The following is a 13,125-nucleotide window of genomic DNA, read 5'->3' as shown; positions in this document are numbered from 1 at the left end:
TACAGATTATTTAGGGAGGGAGCACTTTATGCACTCACCAACTTTCCCTAAAAAGAATTCCTTCCCAGTGGGGTATTCTAAGCTAATTACAAAGAAAGAACTTAAGATTTTTCTGGTGCTTCCTGGATAAATTTGTTTTTGGTTCAGAGGTAAAATAAAGATGTTCTACGTGAACATAAATCTGGAAGTTACATAAACAGGAGTTCTGAGATAAAATCCACACATACCACACAATTCATCCAGTCAGAATGTGCAATGCAGTGGTTTTTAGTTTATTCACAAAGTTGTGCAAACATCACCATAATCAATTTTTTAGAACATTTTCCTCCCCCCCCCCCCACCAAAAAATAAAACAAAACTTGTACTATTTAGCAGTCACTCCCCAGGTCTTCCCATCGCCCCCAGCTTTAGGCAGTCTCTAACCCACTTTCTGTCTGGAGATTTCGTATAAGTGGAATTCTACAATATATGGTCCTTTGTGTCTGGCTTCTTTCACTTTGCATAATGTTGACAAGGTTAATCAGCTGTGTATTTTAATGACGAGTGTCAGCAGCTTACCATGACTGTGGCATCAGCAGCAGTTTTCTCCTTTTTCTTCTCTCCCTGCAGATTTCAGGCTCTTACTCTTCTTGTTCTATAGAATAGAAGCAAATTTTCTCATCCTTGACAATTTTCCTGTAGTGCTAGAATGCTCTAATTTTCCTAGGAGGTAATTACAACAGTCTGGGGACTCTAAGGCAAACAAATCTGGGTGAATAGGATTATCTGTGCAGATGCTGACAGATGGGAAAATTTTTGATGATTTATAATTCTTAAATTCTTTTTGTTGTTGGAAGGTTTATAATCTGTTGTTCTTGGATCTAACATAATTATTGTATCTGGCCAGCCAAGAGACTGGTGAGGTACACAAGGATGGTTAAAATGGAAGGTGGGTAGCAAGAATAAGCATTTCCCTACTAGGCTTTTGGCTAAGAGTTCCATAAAGAGAGAAAGCCAAGGAGGCTGTTCAAGGGTCTGCAGTCTTCCACTGAAGCAATCACCAGATGCATATTCAAGAAGAGTTTAAAAGGATCATTGGAATACTCTCCTATGTTATACATTATTGGAGAACAAAGAGCTCCTAGAGAGAAAGGAAGAACTAATGCAGAAAAGGACCTAAGAAAGTAGAGGATTCTAAGGAAGCAGAGGATTCATTTAATAAGGTAGAAGAGAATCAAAATCTGAGTCAGGAGAGAATGAGAAAAACCACCCAAGCTTGGGGTACACAAGAGTAGGAAGCTTTTTCTCTGAAGGGGAGGGGGGTGGTTATCCTAAGAAAGGAACACATACCATGCTCCATTGGACAAGTAAGTAAAAAAACTGAGACCTGAAAACAAACTATATACCACTGGAGCCATGTGAGAGGCAGGCTTGTTCCACATGGCATGTTCTGGATTTAACAGTAGGGATTCTAGAGGGGCTGGTGTGAAATCTATTTTTCGCCCTGGAAGGCAGGGTAAAGAGTGAAGCCCTGTTATGAGAGGGAACCAGGAAGCAGCTATACAAAGACCTCATACAACCAAATGGGAAATGAGTCATCTTCCTAGACATTCAAAGATGGGACCCTGTTGAAACTCCCTAAATCAACCTCATCCACTATCCATTCCTGCGGATTCAGGTAGGAATAAAACTAGCTAGAAGATGCCAAGGGTATTGGAGCAATGGTAGTATTTTCATTGATTCTTCCCAATGAAATCTCAGGCTATGGGGAAAAAAGGGTAAGTAAGTAAGCACCTCTCTGAAGGATTTTGGAAAATGCAATCCTGATTACTAGATAAGAGTTGGAGATGATGGAACAATCAACATCTTACCCAGTATTCTCTCACCAAGTATACTGCACAAAGAGAAAAACCTGTTTGTCCACAGATCATCTGACCTATCAGTAAGGCTTTAAGTCAAACATAGATGGGAAAGGAGAAAAAGGCCATGAAACTACTTTCTGTGAAGAGTAGCATAATGTGGCAAAAATAGTTTTCAGGAGGTGCCTGATAAATGACAGAAGATGCTTGAGAATGGGGTCAAAACCCCAAAACCCTCCAACAGTTTGCAAAACAGTATCAAGTGATTCTAGAGCAGGAGTTTGCAAACTGCAGCCCACAGGCCAAATCTGGTCCACGGCCTGTTTTTGAAAATAATTTTTCCTGGAAAACAGCCATATCCATTCATTTGTGTATTGTCTATGGTTGTTTTTACGCTACAGCAGCAGAGTTGAGTACTAGTGACAGAGACTGTACTGCCCATGATGCCTAAAACCTTTACATCTGGCCCTTGTCACAGAAAGTCTGCTGACCCCTACTGCAGAGTCAAACTATCTGGTTTCAAACTTCAGTTCTGCCTCCTACAGCTGTCTGTTTTGGGGCATTTTAATTCACCTCTCTAATCTTTTCTCATGATTTATATGGGGAGAACTACTGACTACAAAGTGTTGTAGTGAGGATGAATGAGATGATGCATTAAAAGAGCTAAGCACACCAGGCACAAGGTAAGGTTTTGCTGCCTTAGTTGGGATTTGCTGTGCCTAATAAAATTGATAGGCAGAGTGACTTCCAGATTATAACAAGGGTATTTATTTAATTGAGCAGTGATTCCCAAGCTGTATTCTATGGAACACTACTCTGCCAAATATTTGTTATTAAAAAACAAAAGTCCCTGAATAGGTTTGAAAATTATTGTTGAACATAACTGTTGGATTTCTCAGCACCTTTAATAGGCTAATAATAGGCACCATGAATCTCTAAGATAAGGAATATCGTATGAGTGTTTCTCACAGAAGCCCTTTTTTGATGACCATCTCACACTATCAAGGATACTCTGAAATGTGGCTTTAATGGCATCAAGATTCAGATATGGGAAACACAAAATTGAAATTTAGGAATGGAGGAATGCATCCTATACAGACAACTGAGTTGTTTCACAGAATGGCATCCACATGGAAATTCACCCACAGGAACATTTATGAGCATGAGGGTTGAGAAAACATGCATAGAAGGATTTGGGTGAGATAAAAGAAGACCAGAAGCAAAAGCTTATGGGAACAGATTATATACCTGGCCAGACACAGAAAACGGATGATGCAATCCTGACCCAGATGACAAAACCGGTACAAAGACAAGGTGATAAGGAACCTGAACTTTCAGAACACTACTGAGAACTGCCTTCAGCTAAAACCAGATAATGGGCCACACAGTCACTATCAAGGGGAAGGGAGGAGGTACTCTCAGTGCACATAATAAGGCAGTTTTACCAAAAGGAGGATGTTGTATCTTTAAATGATGCAGAGGCAGAAAACCTCTCTAGAAGCATTAAGGTGATCACAAATACTACTTTAATAACTGGTTGTGGAATCTTGGCCAGGATTGAGACTTAGTGGGCCCATTCACTTTGATCCTTCAAAGATTAACAGCAGTCCTGCAATACTCTTATTGCAGTGACCAAAAGGCCTTGTGAGATGGGAGGTTTCCCATCACTCTGTGTTTAAGTCAGTGGTTCTCAACTGGGGGTGATATTGCCCTTCAGGGACATCTGGCCATGCCTGGAGACGTTTCTGGTTGTCAAAATAGGGGCTGCTATTGGCATCTAGTAGGTAAAACCCACAAGGATGCTTCTAAACATCCTACAATGCACAGAACAGGCCCCCACTACAAATAATTATTTGGCCCTAAATGTCAATAGTGCTGAGGTTAAGAAACCTCAGTATAAGCAAGCAGTAAAGGATACTCAAATATTGCAAAAATCTGATGGTATTTGAGACATGACATTTAAAATTTCTTTGAACCCTGAAAGAGACTAATATTAATTTAGAGGGAGGGAAAAAGGCTCTGGGCAAATCACAGAAAAAAAGCCCATATTCCTTTTAACTCCCCCAACAGGCTGCTACTCCTCACACAATATACTTTGACATTTAATCTTAGCCTTTCTTCATTTGCTTGCGCTACTCTACTCACATTCCCAAAGGATGCCTAATGCATGAATTTGGAATCACCCAGAAGAAAACCAAGTCACTGAGCCCCAAGCATGCTTGTTCCTTCCTGAGCTTCAAATGCAAGCATGCTTTCTCTCTCCAAATTAAATAAAACAGCTTCCTTTGAATGGACAAAAATTCCCCTGCTGCAAAGCCTTCAAGCCTTGTCTGCTCTCTGATGGGTGCCTCTGGCTTATGGTAAGTAGGGAAGAAACTCGATACACACTCAGCTCAGGTAACCAAGTGGTTCCCTAGGAACACAGGAAATCCTTTCTTCTTTGAAGATCTGTTTTGGAATTTTCTCTGGATCACTTACCTGTACATAAGAAATGAAAGAATAACATAGGGGCGTCAGATGCGAACCAGACAGCTTCACCTGCAGCAAAGGAAAAAGGAAGCCAATGCAATTGTAGGAATAAAACTCTCCACCCATTCCTAGGGAAGGCACTTTCAACTCACCAGCTTTTCCATATTTTTTAGAATTCCTCCAGAGCTCCGACACACCTGGAGATACTAATCAGACAAAAGATTCTTAGACTCAGCATACTACCATATATAAAGATCCTATGAAGCTATAGTTGACTCTTTCAGTGAGCTAATGGTGTGTGACTCATCATTCTGAATGCAAAGGGAAAAGTAAACAAGCTACTATATTCATGGAGAATCCAGGACACAAGGCTTCCTTTTCCCCCTCCTTCAAAGCTCCTAAGCTCTCCAGACAATAAAGCAATGAAGGCTTTCTGTTTCTGACTTGTTCAGCTCTCTGCTTTAAAAATCTTTCAGGCTGATAGTCCCTGCATGTAGAAAACCAATGACTTTGCTGTTTTTCCTTTTAAAAATACTAATAAAGAGAAGAGGCTCAGTATTTCCACAACAGAAACTAGTAACTATACTCTGTAGCAAGAGCTGCACGCTATGGATAGATGGCCACACTGCTGTTTGGGTACACTGTGGGGTTATCTACATCTTCCTTGGGTTCTCCATCCCTTTCTAAGTATTTAAGATGGATCATTGCTAGAAGCAGAATTAAACGACCTAGTTTCTATCACTTTCTAAATGTTGAGGATCAAAAGAAGACTTTCTTGTTAACCGCCACTGAGAAGCATTAACTTAAGCTCAATAAGGGCAGAGTGTATGCCTTGTTTTTGTTTTTCAAATAATCTTCCACCCCACCCTAGTGTTTGACCCTTGAGGGATAACATCTATTTGTTAAAGGATGAGAGAAGGAATAAACATCTCTTTAGTACCCAGCCTGGTTGGAATTGGTCTCATTTTTTTTGTGTGTAACATGAAATATTTGATTCTAATACTACAGTTTAGATTAAGCTGTAGAAGAAATTGAAAGAAGCATTCACTCTCAAGTGCCACATGCTCATAAACCAAGGAAAGAAGGGCTTCTAAAAGCAGGTTTAGAATCATGTCATCAACTGTTTCCAATCAGAGGGCTGCTGGCCTGGCCTGGTCTCCTGGCTGGCTAGGGTAGAAAGGTGGGGTGAACCTGATAATCCCTCAGATACTCACATATTTGACAAGTGCTGTAAGAATGGTATACATTTTGCACAGGTCCTTTAACAAGGTGTCCACACAGCTCCCTGATGGCAAGGCTGTTTGCACCAGCTCATGAAAAAATGTAAGCAGAGTTCCCAGTTGCATGATGATGGCTTTCTCAGTAGGATAATTTCGTGGGGTTGCCTGAGAAGAGGCCTCTTCTGAAGGGAAAGGAAAATTGGTACATTCAAACCCAACCAGCCTTATTTTCTTAAGAGTGGAGGTGACTTAGATATCAACTAAATACTATTAACTAGGAAGTCTATAGGGAAAATGAGCATGTAATTTATCAAGCAGACTGAATCAATAACCATGCTGTCAGAAGTCATGCTACCCTCTACTTCTTTTGTCACATCATAAATCTAGCTCAGGGGCTCCGCTTTGACGTAGCAGTCCTATTTGTATTTTGGTCAACTTTGTTCTTATCATATTCCCCAGAATCACACCTGAACTCATCTTACCTGGTATGATTTCTTGGCTCACTTGTCCCTTAAGCTTAGTGATTAGCCAGTCTACTTCTTCTAGGACCTTCTCAGCCTGACTCAGAACAAGTAACTGTGAAAGAAAAGAATGCCTGGCTTGGCTCACTGCACAAAGCCACTGGGGTAACACAGTTACCATGGCCACATACAGGTGGGTTACAGGTTTCCAGGACACAAGGCACCACAATTTACTCTTCACATGGAGTAGAATGTAAGGAATGACAAGGTTACTTCCCATGACTCTAGGATCAACACTTACACAGACAGTGGGGGCAGCTGTTCTCAGAGTCACCATTGCGAAGTGGTTTGTTTTCTCCACCTCCATGTCCTGGGGAGGGAAAGAGTTAAAGAGAGTTGAGACCAAATGGCAGTAAGGCTGTTCCTTCACCTCCATCCCACACAGTGTGTTGTACTGAAGGTTTACTATAGTACCTGGTCTATATCTCCAAGCTGCCCATGGATATCCTGGGACAAGTCACGTAGCAGGGTGACAGGACTCTTACACAAAACATGGAGGCTGAAGAGCAGGTTCATCAAGCCTTTGCAAAATGAGGCATCCTCTAGAAGAGGGGAGGAAAGAAATTAAGTTAGGTTATAACCCAGGAGGTCCTGCAGGTGGAGGTGACTAACCAGAACATGGAGCTTGCCATGTTCTGGGCAAAATATCCCATGTTGTGCAAACTGCAACCAAGGTAGTTCTCTCATAGTGATGTGTTTTTATCCATGTATAATAGCCCAAAGAAGGCAGACTTTTCCATTAGTCACTGACTATCAATGTATAACTAGTACCCAGATCAAGAAATAGAGCATTACCAGCATCCTAAAAACCCCCATTCTGTCTTACTCGTCCCACTGAGGGAAACTGCTACCCTGACTTCTTAATATCACAGACTAGTTTTGTCTGATTCTGAATCTTATCTCTTTTGGTGACTGGCTTCTTTAACATTATTTTTGTAAGATCCTCCATTTTATTAGTAGGTATAGTTTGTTTATTCTCATTGTTGTACAACATTCCACTGTGTGAATAGATCACAATTCATTTTTCCTTATACTGCTCATGAACATTTGGGCTTTATTTCTTTAGTTCTGGGGCTATTACAAGAGTGCTGCTATGAGAATTCTTCCACATTATTTCCATTGGGAATGAAATTGCTGGGTCATAAGCATATATTTAGTTTTAGTATTTAGATATTGCCAGTTTCATAGTGGTTATACTGATTTCACAGTGGTATAGTAGCAGTGAATGAGAATTGCAACAGCTCTACATTCTTGCCAACACTTGGTATTGGTATTGTGTTTCTTACTCATTTTGGCTAGTGTGGTGAATATGGGGAATATCTTTTCTTTTCTAGATGATATTTGGTAGTGATTATGTTATATAAGGCCTAAAAGAAAATATGCTGAGAAACTTACCCTGGCTGTTTTCCTTGCAAATCTTAGTTGTCCAGGATAACATCTGCACAAACTAAAAGATCATTTATATATTAAAGAAATATGGCAAAAGATAGATCTAGGTGCTGTCAGAATAGAATAGCCCTAGACCTTTCCAAGTCTAAGCAAATCACCTGCTAAAACACTTACATGGATCTGAAGTGATAATCTACAAAATTATAATTATTGACTTACTGATACTATTCTCATAATGGAGCATAATTTAATTCTCAATCTCTATTCTCTCATTAAGGGTCAAAGTCCCAGGGGTTTAGGTCCTTATCACCTAAGCATACTCTGCCCCTACCATCCTGGCCTGGAGCTAAAGCTCCTCTTTTCCTTCCCATTCCCCCATACTTGATAATCTTTAAGATAAGGCTAAGGGAGAGGTGTAGGAGAGTAAGATTCTGGCCATAAAGACAGAAGAATTGGTTTTTGAGAGCCAAAAGATCAAAGGAGGTCAGAAGGGACAAGAAATAAAAGGCAAAAGTCAGACAAAATTTTCTTACATAGGGAGAGGCTTAAGATTTTGGCATAGTAAGGGTCTGGGTCTCTAGACATATACTCAACTTTCTGCTTTAACTGTTCTTTGGAACAGGTTTTCAGCTACAAAGACACTGAAATACAGTTGTAACTAAGTTCAAAATGACTAAATAAGATCAGTTTTTGTTGTGAAAAAGAAGTAAATTAAGAGGCTAACTGAAAACTCTCTGTGAACTGATATAAAAAGATATCCAGGATATGGTATCACATGAAATAAGCAGGATGTAGACCAAGTTTTTGTGTGAAGAGGAGTGTGGCCAGGAATAAGAAATCGATATTTGTTTCTGTCAGAAGAGGATATAGAAACCCTTATAAGATACATAAGAAGCTAAAAATAGTATGCACTTATTTGGGGTGAGGGAGAGCTAAGTAGATGGAGGACATGGAGAGAAGAAAGACTATTCACTGTAAATCTTTTTTTAATTCCTTGTTTTTAAGCCATATGACTATTCAAAATTAAATTAAAAAATTTTTAGGGACTGCTTGAAGTTCTTAGAGGGTTAAAAATAAACTTTTTTCATATTTAAATCTCCTTCCAAATCCATTTATTTTCTTCCCCAAACTTTTACCCTATCCAATTCTCTTGTGCTGCCTGTGTTTCTTCCCAGTCCTTGCTCCTTGCAGTGAAAGTAGCGGTATGAAAGAACAAAGCTGAAAGCAAAGTGGGAATAGGTTGTTTGGAGCTGGGATGATGCGAGTAGCAAAGGGGACTTCCTTAGTGCTACCTGGAACAAGGACAAGAGGAAAATCAGGTACCCCTTCCAGCACCCAAACACTGTAATTCTCCCAGGCTACAAGTCTCCCCAAGACTGCCTCTTTCCAAGGCAAAACTCACAGAAAGGAGGCTCACACTCCCTTGGGCTCCAACTTGTCAGTTAGTAGATATGGTAAGAGCACACAGCCCTGGACTTCCAGGGGAAAGAGAGAAATTACTCCTGAATGGAAAAGACCCACAAAATGTGGCCCTTCTCTATTCTTCTGTGTGTAAACACTCATGTGGGTATATAACTCTAGGTATATGTGTGCGCACTTACACATATACATGTACAACCATTTCTTTGCAGAGCTGTTTCTGCTTTGGGTCTATAGTCACATTTTCCAACTTATCATCATCCTTTGCTGAATTCTCCCCAAATTCAGTACTGGGTAACCTTGCTGGGAGAGCCAACTGTTGAACTGTGCCAGCTACTTTATTTCATAGTTAATATACTTTCATCTTAGAGGAGGAGGGACACAAAAAATGGAGAAGAAAAAAAGATTGAAAGCACCAAAGACAAACAGGATTTTTTTTCTGTAGTGTTTATGTGGCCAAACAAACAAAAGCACTATGTTTTTATCCTCTATGGCTACCTATTAAGTATGACCTGTTAGAAATATTGTGTAAGAAAAGATACATCTTATAGATTATATTAATTCAAAAGCATAATTAAATATATTATTTCAAATAAGCTAGACTTCAAGAGGATGTTTAGATATATGCTTTTAAGATGCAATAATCCTTCCCTTCTGAGGGAAGCTAAATAGGATTGAATGAGTGGTACTAGTACCTGAGGGGAGGAGGGCTCCAGTAGCTTGGACAAGGTGGAGAGAACAGTGACTAGAAGGAGGGCTTCTTTGCTATTGAAGTCTTCCTCTTGGCTGCTAAGTAAATTCAACAAGGATCTCTGAGAAAAGAAAGTATAAACAGAAGCATTAGTAGACACATGCCTGTCAGGAAGAAGAGACATCTAGCAGATTCGAAGGATCTGAAGTTGCCAAAATATCAAGAGAATAAAATTTGAAAATAAACCTCTGGGAATTCTCTTGAAAACTACGGACCCTTTCTCCTCCAAACCCTCCCAAATGCACATTAGGAATGAATTGTACCCCCAAATTTTGTTGGTTCACAACTCTCTGGAGCCCATCTATTGACCTCAGAAATTCCAGCATTCCCTATACATCTTCGCTGTTTTACTTTCTCTCTTCCTCTTCCCACCATCTGAAATACTATATATTTTATTATTTGTTTATGCATCACTCCCTACTGCAATCAATGTAAGCTCCCTGAGGTGGGGATTTTTATCTCTTTCGTCCCCTGGTAAATCCGAAGCATCTAGAACAGTCCCTGGTACACAGTAGGAGTTTTTAAATTATTTGTCTGAATAAAGAGATCCTCTGTGATAGAAGATACTGATATTTTGACAACTACTGGTTAGAAACTGACAGGCTTCATTGTTCAGTCTTTAGGCAATCTGACAAAGCTGAATCATAACCTGGCCTCAAAAGCAAAAATATAAACTCCATACCTTGAAGGGCTTCTGGCTATTTATGTCAATGCAATCAGTGATTTTCAGAGGCAATGAATTCTGCAGGTTAGGGTGGCTTAACATACAACTTCACTAGAATCTTTTTAAATACATTATCTTCCATTCTAAGAGCTGACTCTGGTTGCTTGGGTGATGCCCCAGAAAAAAAGATTTCTGTCCTACTTGCTCACTGTCTGTCCATTCTCATCATCTGCCCCTGCTATCAGCCCCTTTGCAAGGACCCTCAGCCAAGTACAGCAGCTTCTCAAGGCTTCTCACCTGAAATTGCCGGATCTGGAATGCTGCTCTTTGAGTGACACCAACTTCTGCCTCTTCTCCCTCCTTATCTGTGACATCTAGGAAAGGAAAAAACTCTTTTCTTCTTTGATATTGGATTCATGGTTTTTGGCCTTTTAATAGCTATAATTTTAGAAAACCAAAAATCTGGAGGCAGAATTAAGTGAATTCCTAAAATTCAGAAATTTCTTAATACTATATTCCATTTTTCAGTCACTAATTGTGATTAAATATAATCCAGTAAATGCAAATTCTGAATCCACTAGATGTCACTCCTTAGCAACATCAGGACTGTTCTCAGATGTCCTATGGCACGTTAAAACGAATCAAGGTTAAGAAGGAGAGACCCAGATCAAGCCAGTTTATCATTATTAAATGCCCACCCAGAGCCCTGAGAAACTGCTGAATCTTGGGTTGATAGAAGTGTTGCACAGCACTAAATATCTTCTGCAAACCCTCTAAGCACAACAGTGAGATGCTTTTTCCTTTCTCTTTCTTTCCCGACTCTTCCACTGATGTAGGAATTGAAGTGTATCGCCATAGCAAGACCCTGAAGAAGGGAAAAGTGATTTTATTTTGAAAGTCAGGCTCAGTGAGGTACAATTTATGTACAGTAAAATTCACATCCCATAGGCATACAGTTCTATGGATTCTGACAAATTTATACAGTTGCATAACCATCCCGATAGTCAAGATATTTCCATTACCCCCAAAGTTCCCTGGGCTCCTCTGTAGTCAATTCTACCCCCTCATCTCCAAGCACCCATTGATCTGATTTCTGTCCCAAAGGTTTTACTTTCCCCCAAATGTCGCATCAAAATGGTATCATTCAGTAGGTAACCTTCTGAGCCCAGCACTGTTCATTTAGCATATGCTTTTGAGGTTTACTTATATTGCTGCATGTGTCAATAGTCTGTTTGACTCTTGAGAAGTATTCCATTGTATGAATGTACCACAATTTGTCAATTCACCAGTTTGGTCGTTCATCTGTTGATGGACATTTGGTTGTTTAAAGTTTTTGCTATTATAAACAAAGTTGCAGAGAGAACCTAAGATGGCGGCTAGGTGAGACAGGGCAAAAAAACACCTCCGTGAAAAATACTAGATAAAAACCGGAAAGTGACCCAGAATACCACTTCCAGTGATGCACCAGCTGGACAAGGTCTGCTAAAACCACAGGGACTGTGCACTTGGTGAAACCGGGAGTCTGCATTCTGAAACGAGTGAGTAAGCCAGCTGAAAGTCCCATGGCTGTGCTGTGGTGTGGGGAAACTGTGGGTTGGTGTTTGGAGATGGACTAGTTCTTTTTAAAAAAACACAAAAAACAGAAAAAAAAACCCGGGAGTGGCTGCAGATACGGCAGTGAGAACCACGCAGTGAAGCACTGTAGGAGCGGGCTGTAGCCAACGCCTCGGTGTCTGGTGTGGAGGATAGCCCTTCCCACACCCACTGCTGATTGTCCCGGGGCCAGAGGGGAGAGCCAAAAGGAGAAAGAAACCGCGCCCCTTGCAGCCGGCTTTCCGGCGTGCTAGTGACACTCCTGCATGGGGCCGTACCCACAGCCCAGAGCTGCAGGGAACCCAGTCTGACAGGGAGTGTATTCCACGGCACCGCACACATGCCACAATATTGGCCATGGACAGTAGCCTTGGGTGCACCCACAGCTAGCTGTCCTGGAGCTGGGAAGGTGGACTGTGCGAAAAGGGGGGGGGGGGCGGTTGAGATGCCCCATTCAGCCATTTTTGCATCAGGCTGGGGGTGCCCCTGCAAGGCCCAGCGGCCCCGGGCTTCCCTTGAGGGAAGGTGTGCACTTGTGACGTAGCACAGCCTTCCCTCAGCAGAGGTCCTGGAAGACCACAGCTATCAAGCAAAGCAAATGCCAAGAGGCCAAAAACAACAGAAAATCTTAAAGCATTTGCTAAAACCAGATGATATGGAGAACCCAATCCCAAACACCCAAATCAAACGATCAGAAGAGACACAGTACTTGGAGCAATTAATCAAAGGACTACAGTCAAAGAATGAGGGCATGGCACAGGATATAAAGGACATGAAGAAGAATAAGGCACAGGATATAAAGGACATAAAGAAGACCCTAGAAGAGCATAAAGAAGAAATTGCAAGAGTAAATAAAAAAACAGAAGATCTTATGGAAATAAAAGAAACTGTTGGCCAAATTAAAAAGACTTTGGATACTCATAATACAAGATTGGAGGAAACTGAACAACTCAGCATCCTAGAGGACCACAGAACAGAAAAAGAAAGAACAAAAGAAAGAATGGAGAAAAAAATCTAAAATATTGAAATAGATCTCAGGGATATGATAGATAAAATAAAACATCTAAATTTAAGACTCATTGGTGTCCCAGAAGGGGAAGAGAAGGGTAAAGGTCTAGAAAGAGTATTCAAAGAAATTGTTGGGGAAACCTTCTACACATTGTTCCCAAACCTTCTACACAATATAAATACACAAAGCATAAATGCCCAGCAAACTCCAAATAGAGTAAATCCAAATAAAGCCACTCCAAGACATATTCTG

At 40.7% G+C, this 13,125-nt stretch overlaps 1 protein-coding gene across 1 annotated transcript in view; it reads right to left on the bottom strand.

Moving 5' to 3' along the window:
* The window catches only part of FANCI (FA complementation group I), a 132,514-nt gene that overhangs the window by 3,932 nt on the left and 115,457 nt on the right, over positions 1 to 13,125 (bottom strand). The window contains 12 exon segments of the mRNA XM_037833024.1: positions 559 to 600; positions 602 to 634; positions 4,317 to 4,376; positions 4,460 to 4,513; positions 5,522 to 5,709; positions 6,010 to 6,103; positions 6,290 to 6,358; positions 6,463 to 6,590; positions 7,444 to 7,495; positions 9,552 to 9,668; positions 10,569 to 10,645; positions 10,970 to 11,136. Coding sequence (XP_037688952.1) covers positions 559 to 600; positions 602 to 634; positions 4,317 to 4,376; positions 4,460 to 4,513; positions 5,522 to 5,709; positions 6,010 to 6,103; positions 6,290 to 6,358; positions 6,463 to 6,590; positions 7,444 to 7,495; positions 9,552 to 9,668; positions 10,569 to 10,645; positions 10,970 to 11,136 — 1,081 coding nt within the window.

This window comes from Choloepus didactylus, chromosome 4 (genome assembly GCF_015220235.1).
Source record: "Choloepus didactylus isolate mChoDid1 chromosome 4, mChoDid1.pri, whole genome shotgun sequence".
Lineage (NCBI taxonomy): Eukaryota > Metazoa > Chordata > Mammalia > Pilosa > Megalonychidae > Choloepus > Choloepus didactylus.
The sequence above is the reverse complement of the archived record's forward strand: the minus strand, read 5'-3'. Positions and strand labels throughout refer to the sequence as shown.